At 47.6% G+C, this 16902-nt stretch overlaps 6 protein-coding genes across 6 annotated transcripts; 2 read left to right on the forward strand and 4 right to left on the reverse strand.

Annotated features, from left to right (window-relative positions):
• Positions 1 to 252: 252 nt before the first annotated feature.
• On the reverse strand, positions 253 to 2028 carry N7510_005201 (uncharacterized protein; the record flags this gene model as incomplete). The annotated part of the gene is made up of 1 exon (XM_056977127.1): positions 253 to 2028. One exon carries the CDS (start codon positions 2026 to 2028, stop codon positions 253 to 255), a length of 1776 nt encoding a protein of 591 aa, XP_056833159.1.
• A 1055-nt stretch (positions 2029 to 3083) lies between these two features.
• On the forward strand, positions 3084 to 4844 carry N7510_005202 (beta strand repeat-containing protein; the record flags this gene model as incomplete). The annotated part of the gene is made up of 1 exon (XM_056977128.1): positions 3084 to 4844. One exon carries the CDS (start codon positions 3084 to 3086, stop codon positions 4842 to 4844), a length of 1761 nt encoding a protein of 586 aa, XP_056833160.1.
• A 1133-nt stretch (positions 4845 to 5977) lies between these two features.
• Positions 5978 to 6190, reverse strand: N7510_005203 (uncharacterized protein; the record flags this gene model as incomplete). The annotated part of the gene is made up of 1 exon (XM_056977129.1): positions 5978 to 6190. One exon carries the CDS (start codon positions 6188 to 6190, stop codon positions 5978 to 5980), a length of 213 nt encoding a protein of 70 aa, XP_056833161.1.
• A 4935-nt stretch (positions 6191 to 11125) lies between these two features.
• N7510_005204 (uncharacterized protein) lies at positions 11126 to 11594 on the reverse strand (the record flags this gene model as incomplete). The annotated part of the gene is made up of 2 exons (XM_056977130.1): positions 11126 to 11419; positions 11562 to 11594. The coding sequence occupies 2 exons, from the start codon at positions 11592 to 11594 to the stop codon at positions 11126 to 11128; spliced, it is 327 nt and encodes a 108-aa protein (XP_056833162.1).
• Positions 11595 to 12861: 1267 nt separating this feature from the next.
• Positions 12862 to 14477, reverse strand: N7510_005205 (DUF2841 domain-containing protein; the record flags this gene model as incomplete). The annotated part of the gene is made up of 5 exons (XM_056977131.1): positions 12862 to 13316; positions 13368 to 13553; positions 13611 to 14075; positions 14130 to 14331; positions 14397 to 14477. The coding sequence occupies 5 exons, from the start codon at positions 14475 to 14477 to the stop codon at positions 12862 to 12864; spliced, it is 1389 nt and encodes a 462-aa protein (XP_056833163.1).
• A 925-nt stretch (positions 14478 to 15402) lies between these two features.
• On the forward strand, positions 15403 to 16458 carry N7510_005206 (uncharacterized protein; the record flags this gene model as incomplete). Its single annotated transcript, XM_056977132.1, has 4 exons — positions 15403 to 15906; positions 15958 to 16057; positions 16122 to 16306; positions 16351 to 16458. 4 exons carry the CDS (start codon positions 15403 to 15405, stop codon positions 16456 to 16458), a joined length of 897 nt encoding a protein of 298 aa, XP_056833164.1.
• Positions 16459 to 16902: the final 444 nt, after the last annotated feature.

Raw genomic sequence — 16902 nt, forward strand, 5'->3', positions numbered from 1 at the left:
TATTCTCTATTTAAAATGGAGATAAATCTGTATGTACGCTGGACAATGAACTAAAGGTTGGAAGCCAGTGCAGTGCCTTTGGCCCAGGCTTTACAACCTCCTCCTCCTCATCCTCAAGTTTATTATCTTCTGGCCAAGGATCTATATCCTCCATTTTGGAATCACTGGCACCTTCACTGACATCCTCACCTCACCAACGCCCCGTGGTACAGAGATGAAAATGATCATAAGGGGTATTGCTAATAGGATGCTTTAAGAGTAAATGTACGTCCGAGCACCACTAGTGCCTCCAGGGTTCATAACAGTTACAGAAACCGCACTAGTGCCAGAAGGTGCAACTGCACTAATCAAGGTGTCGCTGAGGACACTGAATGCAGCTGGGTTAGTCCCAAAAACGACATTAGTGGCTGTCGTGAAACTCCTTCCAGTAAGAGTCACATAATTGCCACCGGCAATGGCGCCACCAGTAGGAGACACGCTAGTAAATGTCGGCCTATCGACATATAGAAACATGGCGCCGTTGCTAGTGGCAGAAGCAGTATTAACTGTTACAGCCCTAACCCCTGCTGCTCCGGCGGGGGACGTTGCGGTTACCGTGTTATCCGAGCTAATAGCAAAGGCCATTGCTGGAGTTGTCCCAAAGTAGACGTCATTGGTATTGATCAAGCCTGCCCCAGTAATGGCCACCATAGCGCCTCCCGCAATTGGACCAGAAGTTGGAGTGATGGAACTAATTGCCGGTGGCGGCTGGAATTGGAAGCTAAGGGAGTTATCTGTGCCGCCCAGTGTGGCAATATTGATTGGGATCGTGCCAGGAAGGTGCATTGGTGTGATAGCATCGATTTCCGTATCACTGACGACCGTAAAGCTAGCTGCGGGGGTGGTTCCGAAATTCACACTGGTGGTATCCAAGAGATTAGTACCGGTGATGGTGACAATTTCGCCGCCAGCTATGACACCCGTAGTAGGAAACACTGCCATCGGTGCAGGTGGTGCAATATAAGTATACTCGAATCCCGCACTAGTACCAGCAGACGTTATGACCACTACAGGGGCAGTCCCAACTGTGCCTGGTGGAGCCAGAGCATTCACTTGAGTGGGTGATGATATTGTGAAAGTACTGGCTGGGGTACCAGCAAACGTAACCTCGGTGGCGCCATTGAGGTTCGAGCCTATGATAGTGACAGTATTCCCTCCGGATACCGGCCCGGCCGAGGGGGTAAGCCCTGTGATGGTAGGAGTTGGAGTGGCAGTATAAGTGTAGGTAGTGCCGGCGGCACTGGTACCACCTGGTCCAGTGATGAGGACGGAGACGTTGCCGCCAGCGCCAGGACCTGGTGGAACCACGGCGGTTATCACTGTGCTGGAGACCACGGTGAGCGAGGTGGCAGCAGTTGAGCCGAATCTCACTGACGTGGCGTTCGCGAACCCAGAGCCGCTGATGGTTACGGTGTTTCCGCCAGCAGCAGGGCCGCTAGTGGGGCTCACACTGCTCACGACAGGAGCCACTATATAGGTGTAAGTGGTGCCAGCGGCACTGGTACCACCTGGTCCAGTGACGAGGACAGAGACGTTGCCGCCAGCGCCAGGACCTGGTGGAACCACGGCGGTTATCACTGTGCTGGAGACCACGGTGAGCGAGGTGGCAGCAGTTGAGCCGAATCTCACTGACGTGGCGTTCGCGAATCCAGAGCCGCTGATGGTTACGGTGTTTCCGCCAGCAGCAGGGCCGCTAGTGGGGCTCACATTGCTCACGACAGGAACCACTATATAGGTGTAAGTGGTGCCGGCGGCACTGGTACCACCTGGTCCAGTGACGAGGATGGAGACGTTGCCGCCAGCGCCAGGACCTGGTGGAACCACGGCGGTTATCACTGTGCTAGAGATCACGGTGAACGAGGTGGCAGCCGTTGAGCCGAATCTCACTGACGTGGCGAATATGAACCCGGAGCCGCTGACGACTGCTGTATTCCCACCAGTAACGGGGCCGGATGTTGGATTGATTTTAGTGACAATAGGTGCGGACATCTTGATCCAAGAAAATAGGGAGTTGATTTCAAAGAATTGCAGTTGCGGAAGTAATAAAAAGTTCACTGCTGGCTTTCTATGGTGAGAAGGTCTGAACTCCAAGAAATCCAATCACCGTCCGCGTCAGCTGGCACTTGCTGTTATAGGATAATAAACGGCACACAGCAGCTAAACCTGGGCTGACTGGATCTGTAGGACCGAATGTGAGGTTTATTTCTTATTACTCGTACCTCTGATTAATTTCATACGAACACTTTATAGTGGACAGTCATCCGAAACTGCCAACTTACTTTCGAGATGGCCGCCGATTTATTTTACAGCATAAGTAAGCGACGGATTCCCGAATGCCTATCTTCAAGAATGTTTTCTTCAAATTTCTATTCCAGTACGAGAAATTAGTTTGGTGAGATTGATCCAGAAGGGACTATCAGAACAACCCCTTACAGGAGGTTGCAGGAATGCATAATCCAAAACCTTGGGCGCTAGGACATTATTTCTGGGCATCAGATGATGGCACAGTTATGGTATTGGATTCGGCGAGGTGCATATTGAACATACGAAAGCCACAGTCATCGGGTCAGCACACCCTTCCCCCGGCGTCAGGCGATAGAATAGCCTTGCTATTGGATTCGGCGAGGTGCATATCGAACATACGAAGGCCACACTCATCGGGTCAGCACACCCTTCCCCCGGTGTCAGGCGAGGGCATAGCCTTGCTGTTGGATTCGGCGAGGTGCATATCGAACTTAAGAGGGCCACACTCATCGGGTCAGCACACCCCTCCCCCAGCGTCAGGCGATGGCTCGGCCACTACTGGGATTCGGCGAGAGGTCAATTTTGTCAAACCTACTCATACATATCGTGTGATCATCAATTCTCGCACCCCTGTCGGATTATCGTTATTTCTATGCTCCCGTGTTTAAGATGCTATTTATTTAGAGGGAGAAATTCCCCTTCAGTTCAGGCCTGTCCAACTTAAGAAAGGAGCTGTGACCATTTTTAACTTCCGCAACTTCAATTCATCGAGACTCAACTCTCCATTTTCCTGAATCAAGATGTCCGCACCTACTATCACTAGAATCAGTCCTACTTCCGGCCCTACTACGGGTGGCACGACGGTAATTATTTTTGGCACAAACCTTGCTAGTCCCTCAGCAGTTACGTTTGGTGGCACTCCTGCCACCATTAACTCGAGCAGCGCGACATCGATCTCTGTCACAAACCCAGCAAATTCTGCTGGTGCAGCACGGGTTCTTGTAACCACGTCAGGTGGTACCACTACTCAACCAGTGAACTTCACTTATAGCGCTATCACCGCCCCTGTTATTGCTTCTATTTCTCCAGCAAGCGGGCCAGCATCTGGTGGGAACACGGTTACAATCAGCGGCACAAATCTCCTCTATACTACTAATGTCACCTTCGATTCTACTCCTGCCAGCAGCTTCGCTGTCCTTTCCGCTACTCAAGTTGCTGCGGTCACACCAGCAGGTACGGCAGGAGCTACAACGGTCAGTGTGACCAATGCAGCTGGTACTAGTGGCACTCTAGCATACACCTACAATGGGATAGCCGCTCCTATCATCACCAGCGTGAGCCCTGATAACGGCCCTGCTGCTGGCGGAAATACTGCTGTCATCAGCGGCACTGGTTTCATAAACGTCACAGCCGTGGCGTTTGGCTCAACTGCGGCCAGCTCATTCACCGTGGTCTCTAGTACGGTGATAAATGCGGTTGTTCCCCCAGGTAGCGGTGCAGTCTCTGTTAATGTCACCGGACCCGGCGGTACCAGTACCGGTGGTCCTACATATACTTATACAGCCGCTCCAACTCCTACTATCACCGGGCTTACCCCAGCAGCGTCTGGCCCGGTATCGGGTGGGAATACTGTCACCATCAGGGGCTCGAATCTCAATGGTGCTACAGCAGTTACGTTCGCTGGTAATGCAGCCAGTTCTTTCAGTATTCTATCGCCCACTACAATAAACGCCATTACTCCCCCAGGTACTGCTGGGACCGCCTCGGTAGTGGTTACAACGCCTGCTGGTGCTAGCCCGGGATTCAATTATACTTATATCGGCGCACCCGCGCCTACAGCAGTGTTTCCTACTACAGGAGTTATGGCTGGGGGCGATAGCGTCACCATCACCGGTACTGATCTCACAGGTACTACGAGTGTGAATTTCGGAACTACTCCCGCGACTAGCTTTTCAGTTGTTGATGATGGTGATGTAACTGCTGTCTTACCCGCACACGTTGCTGGCACGGTCCCAATCAACCTTACCACGCCAGGCGGCACGGATAGCTCGCTTACCTTCAGCTTCCAGCCTGCACCGGTTATTGGTTCCATCACTCCAACTTCTGGGCCGACTACGGGTGGCACCGCGGTTACCATCACTGGGGCAGGATTGATTGATACCCTTGACGTGTACTTTGGGGCAACTGCAGCAACATCCTTTACAGTCAACTCTGATAACGCGGTAACCGCAACCTCTCCAACTGGAGCAGGGGCTAGCGCTGTGACAGTTGACACTACTGCTGCTACCAGCAACGGCGCCACGTTCATATATACTGTTGCACCGACACTTATTGGCTTATCTCCTACTGGGGGACCGATTGCTGGCGGCAATAATGTGACTCTTTCTGGAGCAGGTTTCATAACAGCCACTGATGTTTTTTTTGGAGCTAACCCAGCTGTGTTCAGTATTATCGATGACACGTTGATTAGTGCAGTTGCACCTTCTGGCACTGGAGCTGTTTCAGTAACTGTTGTGAACCGTGGAGGCACTAGTGCCGCTCAGACTTACACTTACTCTTAAAGCATCCTGTTAACGAAACAATGTCTAGCTAGTCACGTAGGCAATATTGAGCTTTTGTTTGATTGCCTTTGGTGTTTTCTTCTGTGGCGGTTTTGCTGTCATGATCCTAAGAATGAAAAGAAGACCGATGAAGGCATGACTATTGCTGACTGAATATCTGTGTTAAATTGATCTTATACTCTTAAGAAGCATTGAAGTTCTTTCTATACTTTAATCAGTCGTCTTTAAGTGACTAACATTATCTTCTTAGTTTATCATTAGGGTTCATGTCTACAACCGTGCTGTAACAGCATCATTAACTTGTCCCCTGTATGCTTTTTACCTGTGATGCAACCCCAGTATCTATGGTCTAACGAGTGCTTATGCCTTAATTGCCGTATACACGTCACTAAGGCGTACCTTCTCTCTCAAGGCGTTGATTAGCCACTAGTATCGCTCGCTTGGGTGACCCACTCACCCAGTAAATACGTTATCTAAGTTGTGGTATCTCTGCAAAATCTATGGTGGTCATAATTTATCAATACCCCTGGTCCGTGCAGTTAGCGTCTTGGCGATACAGAGATTGAGTTTGAGATTGAGAGTTTGATACATCCGGCTAAATCGTCCGTCCAATAAAAGGGATTGAGTTTGAGAGCGAGAGTTTGATACATGGCCGGCTAAATCATCCGTCCAATAAATTAGAGCGGACCATTCATGCCACAGACTGAATTTAAACCATCCAATTAGCTCAAGGGATCCGTGCTAACTCGACCCCACGTAGCCGACGTGTGACGCGCCACGATTCAACGTTGCTCACGTCACTTTTCTGCATTCCCTACCGAAACAAATGGAATTATTAACCCGTCCTAAACTATGTCAATAAAAACCAAACCTGATGCGCATCTTAAGTGGCTCTACTTTTTGTAATGCCGAAGGTGGAGTGCTGATTCAGACAAACATGGGCTGCAGCCTTCCTTGTCGTTCGCGGAGATAATCAATGATGGTACCGCTCAGCCTGCTCCTCCCCCATATGTTCTCCGGCGGCCAGAGCCAGCTGAATATGAAAACATATATACATGATCGGCACGCCCTAGGTTAACCTATCCATGAACGCATGTCCTATAATCAAGAACCGCTGGTGATTAGGATCAGGTTTATCGTGCAGACTTGGTAAAAGCTAGCAAGATGAATGGGAATGCCGAGATTCCCAGAAAAGAAAGTTGCCTGTGCTGCATAATCTCCTCAAAGTATATATCGATCACGGTTTGCTGATTAGTAGCGGTGTGCCACTCATATACATACCAGTTCTGACGCAGCTGAATATTAGGTGCTGCGGGTTTCCCATAGTCGTCAAGTGGGTGGGCCATCGGTGAACACATGCTTAACCAGATGAACAATTTAGATCTATATCGCTGAAGAGAATCAGGACGTTAAGAGACGACTGGAGAGGAGTCTGTGTATGAGATTTTTACAGAAATTTGCCGGAATTGATTCTGGATAGGACTTGAATCTATACCTAATCAACAATCGCCGTCGTTTATCACAACCCCAGAAAATGGGAGGTAAAAGAGTGCGAAGCAAAAGCATGAAAGATAACGCGGCAGTCAATCTGGGAAGGAAAAGGATGAAGACAAACGAGGGAGGACAGGACGAGGACCAAGTGAGTGGTTTTCAGTCATGAGGTAGACATTCTAATTGATGCGGGAATAGCACCCAAGAAAGCTGGGCGACTTTCAACCAGCTCCGCGCGGAGCTAGCTGGACAGCGGAGACACTGAAAAAAAAAAGCCGCGGCTCCACTATGGCCCATAATTCAGATGGCGAGCTGAAACACCACTGACGGGATTTCTGCTGATCTATTCGCCCGGAAAAACGTCTACTGATATGTATGTATATTACCTGGTGGGTGACCGCAGTGATCGCCCACCAGATAATCTTTCGAGCTTGATCCCGACCCTGTGATCCGCTGGCAGATCCTCGACGATCTACACTCATACAAAGACGATCACTTCCAATAATACCTTATTCTCAGATCGACAGTTTGAAAATCTCTTTTTGCCTGCTCGAACAGGAGGCGCTCGAGTATCGCCGAATTGCCGAGCATTATTGCGGATTGTGGAGACGGAACGCGGGCTGCAACCAGCGGCATCAGCAATCGGGGCCGTGGTTAGTGTTTCACTCAAGATTATGTCTCATGAACTCTCGAGTGGAAGCCGGCAGGGTTGAGGCCATTATCACCAGTGCTCCACGCTGTATCATTGTGGAGACGGTGTGGAGCAGCGTGGCCACGATCAAAAGCTAGAACTCGCCGTGAAATAATGTTGCCCAAATTTCTCGTCTCCTTTTTTTCACCTCTGTATTTCGTAAGATCTGGCCTTGCATTCTTTAGGCAATCTCACTTCTCAGCGAACAGCGAATGTGCTGCATGATGAGGAGATGCACCCGGAAATTGGCACAGAGTGCCTCCTACAAAACAATTTACAACACAATGTTACTGATTCGTCGAATTCATGACTTGGTCTACTTAAGGTTGGGAGTGTGGAATTGTACAGTAATAGGGAAGAAGAAGAAGGAAAGTTGCAAGCAAATCCATCGTCAACACACCTTTGCAAAATAGGGTCCGGCAGACTTTGAACCCGACTCAAGAATTTAACATTGTGTAGAAGTGATTCCGTGTTGGTACTGTATTTATTAAGAGAGTGCTGGAGGGATGGAAGTCTTCATGTCGTGGAGTTGGAGAGGCAGCTTTAGCCGGCCCCGTCAAAAATGAAGGTCGGCTAGTTATTGGCTTCAGTTTTTCAAATTTCCCGGGGTTTCATTTTCATTTTCACTTCATTCCATTTTATTTATTTATCCACCCGGCCCCCCCCTTGAGAACCGACTTTGGGCCTAGTGCGGCAAACTTCCCTCTTTGCTTTTTGGCTGCTGGTGGGCCCTCAATTTCTTGCACCGGGCTATTCCCACATGATAAGACCAAAGCTCGCTAGATCACGACTTGCCGGAGAGTGTGCAAGGATGTGGTCGTGTCTAGCAAATCAAATTCAATACTCGTTCCAGGTCACAATTCAGAGGACAGTGATTAAATAGAAGACTCGCGCTCTGGCTTTGTCCCTCTGTAAGGGAGACAACAGTTACTTGTTCATCGACAGCCGTTTGCCCTACCTATAGAACCTGATTCATCGCTACCGACCATCGAGTTTACGCGTCCTCACTACCCACACCGAGGAAGATGACCCATGTTTAATCTGAAAATTATTGCCATTTACCCATTGTTTTTCCTGTCCTTGGGATTTAAGAGTTACTTTTGTACTGGCGTCCAAATTCTCCCTTCCCCCCTCCTCTCCTTCCTACTGGTGCTGTTAATCTGAATCACCCCAGTTGCTTCTTCGCTGTCCACCACGTTCGTCCCTCCCTTTGGCTGGAATTTATTTTTTTTGTTTCATTTTTGAGTCCTTCAGCACATTCGGACAGTCACATAACTTCAGAGGAATGCTTTCGTTGGAAGAAATGGCGCATTCCGATAAAAATCAGGGCGAGAAATGCAATTGAAACCCCTTCCCCACCCCCCGACCCCGGACTAGAGACCAGTATCAACGACTCGTTTCCTCCTACTCAAAAAGGTGAGCTGAGATTAAATCACCGCGATTTTGATTTCGAAGCGTACCCACGCAATACAGTATAGGACTTGCACAACCGGTCGGCCTCGCATTTCGTCTTCTTCCATAGAACATCACTGTCAATTTGCAAGTCTCAAAAGCACACAAGAGGGAGAATTTTTGAGAATGGGTAAACAGAGGTGTGGGTTGGACTATCGTCGAAATATTGTCGCTTGTGGTCAGTGATCTCCCCCTCATATAGTCTACCCAGGTAAAGTTGAAAAGCTCAGGAAACGCGAGCATTTTTTTGTCCTGTTTTCTGTTCTTTTATTTCAGCTCGAGGGTTTCAGCTATTTGCGACTAATGATTGCCTATAGAGCATTGCCGCAAGCGAAAAACCCGGTGCTTAGTTCTGAAAGATGATGAACAAAAGCGCTGCCAAAATTGCGTTCGCTTGGGAAATAATTGTGTCTTCTCACGAATTTCTCGAAACCCCAGCTTGAAACAGAAACCACAGTCCGTTCTAAGAAAGAGAACAGCGGGTCTTTACCGCTCTGATGTGACACTATCTATGCACAGCGATTCTTTCGTTCAGACATTATCTCCAAAAGATCACCTCAATTTCATTGAGGGATTCTACTCAGAGTCCTTGAATTCAAAGTCAATATTGAGTAAGATTGTTTCTCGCTAGCTTTCCGCTAAAGGCAGAGCTGATCGGTCAAACGACCCCTTCGGTGGGGTTTCTTCGCATCTTGCAGTATTAAGGGAAAAGCTCGAAGAAACGTTTTCGATCCAAGATCTAACATCGCCAATGCCGAAACCAGATCCCTGGTACACTTCGTTCCTACCATCAAGCTTATCCGCATTCCCAGCGCAAGTTTCAGAAGACTCAGCGTCAATGGGTGATCTGGCAAGTTCGATCTCGCGTGGAAACGTCTATTTACGGCATGGCCAACCGCCAAAACACCTGATTCCGACGCTTTCCGCGTATGGTAACAGTAGCGGCTCTATTGATTTCGCCCAATGGCCCTTTCGTTCGCAAAATGCAGGAGTCGAGTCAATTTCAAACAACGATGCAAATTTTCTTTTGTGCCAACTTGGAATGTGTGACGGACAATTTTAGCATCCTGAGTGGTGACAGTAGAGGAACGGAAAAAAAAAAAAAAAAACAGCCAATTTTCCTTTTTTTCCTCCCCTGCTGTCAGTTAAACAAACTTTATATGTGGTGTCTGTTCTGATGTATATAAATATATCTATCCTCGTGAAAAACACGGAAGCCTTAAACCTTCACATGATTGCTTTAATTTCATCAAGTTGTGCCTAACCGGGCCTTAACATTTATTAAATAAAATCTCAGGCCCTGGTAACTTCCGTTAACACCCTCGAGCTCTTGACCCCAAACTTTGTCGATCCCACAATCCTGAACCGTGGGAGTTGATCCTTGGGTTGAGACCCTTGACCAGCCTGTGAGTTATCCCGAAGTAAGTGGCGTCTACGCCCGTCAACTAAAATGTGGTGAAAATCCTACGTGGCCCTCCTCGGTCATTCCACACCCAAGGCCTATGCTCAAAGTTTCGAGATCGACGAAGCTGGGGAGAGAAGTTATCCTAATAATGATGTCACAAGAAATGCACCTTCGGATACTCGGCTGCCACAAGGTACTGGACGACATGGAATATCCCTGGCAACTGAACATGAAAGCCAAACGTTCTCCTCATGGACGCTGGGAGATATCCCTACCAGCCAAAAGACCATTACACAGGGAATGAGTTCTTTATCCCCCACTAAGACCTCAGGTCCAGAATGGCATGACACAGCAATCAAAATTGGCAGTCTATCGAAGCGTCTTTCCAAACAAGGCGTGGAGTTGATACTTAGTAGTGTACTTGGAGGCAGTCTTGCTTTCATTGGCATTATTTTTTTCCATCGCCTTGTTCTTCGTTCTCTTCACAAGCATAATGAGCGATCAGAATTGGGTCTTCGCCCGATGGTGGTGGATGATCCCTGGAGCAAAAAGCCCGGATTACGACGACGTTGAGTAGCTGAAGTTTCGCACTTTTCGATCGGTTCCTAAGTCAAGTGTTGACGGATTGATATGCGCAAATATCCGGGCCCCAGGCCTTCTTTGTCTCATCATCTCATCACTTTTGGGAGACATTCTGTAACGTCGACAAACATCTTCGCCCTCCTTTATTTATGCGTTCCCTTATGGGCATTGGTGTCTCCTCGTTTGCTCTCTGAGCTTCCCTTGCGCCATGACCAAATGCTTCTGGTGAAAATTAGAATTCAATTTAGCGAACCGAATTGAGCAGAATCAATGGAAACGACTTTGATCCATAAAAAAGTGGGAATGCTATTTTCTAAATTCGTCTGATTTCTGCAAATTGACTTTGGCGAACATGATGAAGTTTCATGACGCCAATGAATATACAATATAAAATTTCTGACTGCAGTTGTCCAGGAGCGTTAGGCAGCGCGCCATGTCTTTGGAGACACTGTAGCTCCGCCTCCGTAGCTTCTTTTCTTTTCCACTCAATCTTGTCATTACTGTAACTTTGCTTGGGCCAAGGGTGCTTTTCGATTCAGTCTGTTCGTATTATAAGGACAATCATTCAAATGGAATGTGGACATCGCCTGGTTCAACAACGGCGCTTAAATGAAGTTTTACTTGATGTAGGTCTGAATTTGTTTGTCATGAGAAACGTCATCAAAGCGGTAGGTGATTGCGGAAGTGGTAGTGTAGGAGTGACGGTGAAGGAACGGTGAGAGTGGTGAGAGTGGTGAGAGTGGTGAGAGTGGTGAGAGTGGTGAGAGTGGTGAGAGTGGTGAGAGTGGTGAGAGTGGTGAGAGTGGTGAGAGTGGTGAGAGTGGTGAGAGTGGTGAGAGTGGTGAGAGTGGTGAGAGTGGTGAGAGTGGTGAGAGTGGTGAGAGTGGTGAGAGTGGTGAAGGTAGTGAAGGTAGTGAAGGTGGTGAGAGTAACACCATTTAGAGTGGTAGAAATCTAGAAATTATTGTGATACGCAAGTCATCAACACCTAGGTGCCTTGAAGATAGCCTTCTGTCTAAGAGACACTCCACGAAACACTTAAATGGACTTTTTGAAGGATTTTTCATTTAGCTTTTGCAGGTCAATCTAGACTCACCATTTCCACAGCTCCTACTAGCCTAATCTGCATATTTCGGTGAGTGTTTATTTTTTCCGCCAGAAATAGGCTATTTGAGGAAGACATCTGGTGAGCGCACAAGTGGTTAAGCTAAAGAAGAAAAATGCGTCAGGATCGTTCTATCACCTGATGCTTGCCAGCTTGGTTAGTAGGACGACCCTGCGTGCATCACCAAACCATCAAAGTCTAAATAGCCTGGAATCATATAAAGCGGAGGCAAGCCTGCTGGATCATTGCCGCTTTAGAGTGAATTCATCGCCACCAAAATGCCCGGTAAATCTGCAACAATCAATACCCCTGCACATTTCGCAGTACAAAATTGGTAAGTGCAATCGTTTGATCAAATTATACTGCATCTGGATGTCCACAGCTTAACGGTTTCAAGTTCCGAGATGTCTCGATGCAATGCCGTGGAGAGGAAACACACTCCGTTTGCACGTGCTGGAGACGAAATCGCGACTGTTCAGAATACCAGCGCTACTGGAGAGTTGGGTTGGAACAATGCTTTGCCTCTGTCATTGATCATCCCGAAATTTCCACTTCCATCTCCTATTGCATCCAATACAGCTTCATCCACACAACCTGCACCAAATATGACACTGGCAGGATCGGCAGGTGTGGCATCACCGAGGGCCACTCGATCGTGGACTCTCTGCTTTATTCTCTGTCTGGCATTCAACATCATTTTTTACCAACAGTGACGTCGTGGGCGAGAAATTGTAGCAAATGCAATATTATGCGCACGCATTTTCGGAGCGACTTGAGATCATACAATGCACAACTCGAAATTTCGTCACAAGAATTAACCTGCAAGAAAGCAATTCCGACTCCACTCTCAAAAGCCGATGGTAATGAGAATCAGGAGTCAAGTCAATCCGCTCAATTCTGCACACATCGCTTCGGCGCCCTACTTTCGGTCACAGGGGTTGGTTGAACTGAGAGATAGCGGAAAATGAATTTAACAGACTTGATGGGGTCTTTAGTTAGATCGTGTGAATAACACCGTTTCCGACTAGCCTGTATAGCAGTTCGGCAAAACCTATTTTTGCCGGTTAAAAGACCGATGTAGACGAGCAGAGCGTAAAAGCACAGCACTAGTAGGTTTCTTTACAGATGCGGAATCAGCTCCACATAATTTTAGACACCTGCTTGAGGCTAAAAATTTGCTGGACTTTAGTTTGCGAAGGTGTAATGACTGTGGATTCGGTTGGAACTCCCGTTCGTCTTCTTCTCTCTTACTGTAGAATTCCACACTCCCAATGTTAAATAGACGAAGTCCTCAATTCGAGTAATCAGTAGCTTTGTATTGTAAATTGTTTTGTAGGGGGCACGCTGCACCAATTTTCGAGTGCATCTCCTGTAGAACAAACGCTTGGGCAGGATGGTGAGGAATATATTTCAGATGCTCGTGCATGGCTTCCGACAAGAGAGGCATGTTCTGGTGAATTTTGGAGGAAACCATGCCAACAGTGTACGCGTTAAACTCTGTGCTTGGCCTATAAAGTTCACCCGAATCGCTGGTGCCTGGTGATCGCGGCAGAGTTTGGTGGGATTGTATTGCCAAAGGGTCGCCCTCATCGAGTAGCAAACTACGATCATCGCCGGGGCCACTCCCATAGTAGTCGGCGCGCAGTGCTATAGTAGGAGCAACACGAACATGAGAGGAGAGCTCGGGATCTTGATAGATGGCCTCAGAAAGGCGGGCCTGTGTTACCTGGAGCAGGGTGTTTGCATCTATCTCCAATCAGTATATTGACCCCAATGCCATCGCGCATATTGACCGACCTATCTTTCCATCTAGGAATCTCTCTTCCATCTGTCGCACGAAATGAATTTCGTCCAAAACTTCTAGCCGGCTCGCTGGCGTAATTTGCCGGCGCACATCCTGACTAGCTTTGTGAAGCTTGGCAGAGGTGACTCCATGGGTGTCTTTAAGTTCACATAGTATATGGACAAGAAGTCGAAGTCGGTCTAAATCATATTACCGCCAGTGAGCATTCATTCAAAAATTGGCATATCTTTACGTACCACGTTTGAGCAGGTGGTCTGGTTCTCGGTGTATCACCTCGACGGGCCACCATCCGGGCTTGGTGAATTCAGGGTCGATGCATTGCGAAACGCCGGAGATGACTTTCCTCCCATTATAAGGGTAATGCACCTGTTTTCGAGGCTCGATAAGTTTGATATATGACTTGGCGATGATTCGGCAATTTAACTGTTGAAATTTTTCAAAGGCCCTTTCATAGTATCGACGCAGTAGGTCCCTGTTGCTGACTCGAAGGATCGTTCTCCCCAGTGGACGAGTGGGCGGCTGTGACGCGGATTTCGATCGAGAGCTTATTATATCGGCCCGCTCTCGGTCGTGTCGCTGTCGTCGACTTGAAGGGGTCTGCCACTCGCAAGATATTAGTTCTGCAGATCTGGTTTCATGAGTATGCACCCATCCAGGATCATGTTGCATGCCGACTGAGGAAGGCGGAATACGGTGCTGGCCTGCTAACATGATAATCCATCCTCAAGTCAAATTTGTCCAAATTGTTTGCTCACAGGGAGTAAACGGCATGCTTGCTTGAGTATTGGTGAACGCCATTTCCATAAAACGGCCACTCACGTCCGGAGTGAAAAGGGTTCCGCCATAACCGGCCATTGAGGGCGACACCTCCACGCGAAGCTGGTCGTCGTGATAAAGGTAGATCGCTGCAAAATGCGGGGGTGGAGAACGAAGCTTGGGGACTGTTTGGGAGATCGACTGGTCAATAGTCTGTGTGAATAATTCTTTGCCTCCTCTGAGAAAGCATGGATAAGACAGGATACCACATTATATTGTTGTCGCACATAGCCATCAGTATGCCTCCCATCGATTTCTCCTTCGCGCCCAAAATGTGACAGCTTCATATTTGAAATCTCGGCTGACCTTCGGTGGTGCTGTATGGCATCTCGGGCTTCAGAGAATTAGGGTATATGAATCCCGTCTGAATTCACAATTGAAACACATACATTTCAATACGTATGTGAGTGCAGATGATCGAAGATGACCCAACTACAAATCGTGGGTAAGCGGAATCGGAATGGTTGCTGAGATTTACGGTGGGTGGGCGAAGGGGGAAAAGGGGGCGGGGCAAGGAGCTGCAAGTGCAGTAACACAGTATTCGAAATCAGCTTTACAGTACCGCCAATGTCTCTTATGCTCTTTCCCAGCGCGCAGCCAAAGCCCGCCTATGCCAAATTCGGCTAATATACGATCCACTTGCGTTCTACTTAACTAGTTACGTAACGAACGTATCTTCCATGAATCGTACTAAATTACCACAGCTTTTCCCTGTTGACAGTCAAATCAGTCCCGATCCCAACGGTTTAAAAGTAGAAGCAACAAGTCGTGACACCAGCAAAAGCGGACAGAAACGAGGGAAAGCATGGAGATTGGCGCTTGCCCTACTATCAGTACTCATTGTAGGGTAATTATTTTGGGCTAAAGATTATAGCCAAATAGGTGGTGGCAACATACACTTTAATAATGTATCCACGTTGAATAACCACAACATGTTGACTATTCAACGGTCAAAAATAAATGTCCATCAATGCTGATTGACGAACATAAGTGGTAACTTTAGCCCGTTCAACAGTTTTTTAATTGGATATCGGAATAGTGAGGCGGCTAACCCTCGGCCGTACAGAAAGTGCAAAATCTTGTCAGCGCGTTCTCTTTATATGAGGTCCCCTTACGTCCACGAATGGTAAGCTTCGCCAGAGAGCTATAAGAAGTCGCTGCCTGATGGGAGGTCGCTACCGCATCTCCTGCACATTGCAAAGTTCACACACCATGACGAAAAGCAACCCGTTCAAGCACAAAAGACCTCCGACAATATGGGTTGACGAATCTACCTTCTGCGATGAGCAGCTGAGTACACATCCTGCATCCACGCCAAATCCAACCATGACAACTGCTTCCATCCTGTCCAATGTGGTGAAGCTTAAGCACGAGCGACCAGAGTCCGGAATTCGACAGCTGTCTCAGGACCCCTGGCATACCTTTGAGGCAATTGGCGAAATTTTTCAAGATCGGCCACTCCTCCTTGCACGACACAAAAGTGAAAGAGAACGCCTAGTACATATTGAAAAGCTTGAGCAAGGGTCGTTTTCCGCCCCAGCTCTGCTAGAGCTCATGAACAAAATCTCGCATTCTAGCTTTCTGGCACTACAAGAGTGTTATCTCCACGCTGGGATGGCTTTCTTAATCTGGGAGCCAGTGGAAGTCTCTGTCGGTCAGATATTGGCATCAAAATGCATGATCGCTGCGAGTGAAGTTATTGAAATCGTCCGGTCGGTAAGTGGCGGTTCTATAATATATTTCAATCCGTTGCTAAATTGATGGCAGGTGCTGGAAGGAATTCAGTATTTGTCGGATTGTGGGCGAGTCCTCGCCACCCTGAGTGTAGAAACCGTTTTTCTCACATATTCTGGCAAGGTCAAGATAGGTACGAAAGACAATTAGATCAGGTAGCCCTTACGAAAAAGAGAATTTACCAATATCTTCGGCAGTGGGCGTCGAGAAAAGCTGCCAAATCAAAGCTTCGGAAATGAATCCTGCAACTTTGAAATTATATGCTTTAGCAGATATCGTCGTCAAACTGATGGGTAAAAATAGATCGGCTTATGAATGGGGCGACGAAATCCTGGAACTACCGCGTCAACTGGAAAGCCTCTCTTTGGAGGAGCTCTTACAGGTATATCCTCTCTCTCTACCCCCATATCCAATCTAATGAAATAGCATAAAACCTTGAACCAGGCGCCATGTCCAGGAGAATTGAAATTGCTTGTCAATCTAACCAATAAAACCGCCTACCACCGAGTCGACGCTTACTCTTTTCGTTTGTGAAGAATTGGACACTTTGAGTTCCTATTTGCTCATTGGATAAAACGAGGGGAAGAGGTAAGAACAACGGCTGGTGAAGAAAAGATTGCGGCGTTTCGATTAGGTTGATGTAACTCGGTTGAAAGGGAAACAGTAACGGCTATTTCGGCGGCCACCGACACGTTGGACTTGACGAGGCAACTCTTCCTGCAATTATGATCAAAACGCGTCTCCATATGTACTTTGAATCAAGGAATCTCCCAAAAATCTTTGATAGTGCTTTGTAAGATTGTCTACGCAAATCTCCGCAAGATATTTCACAATTTTTTTTCCACCGCCCGTGAAATCAAGACATATTTAAGTATGGATAGAACAAATCCAAGTGGTAGACTTAAAGCACATAGGTTCAAGTGAATTTCTCAATAATGCCATGGGATTTGTACATACTCGACATGGCTCTGTCCTGCC

This window comes from Penicillium lagena (assembly GCF_028827675.1).
Source record: "Penicillium lagena strain IBT 129212 chromosome Unknown utg000003l_segment0_segment0, whole genome shotgun sequence".
Lineage (NCBI taxonomy): Eukaryota > Fungi > Ascomycota > Eurotiomycetes > Eurotiales > Aspergillaceae > Penicillium > Penicillium lagena.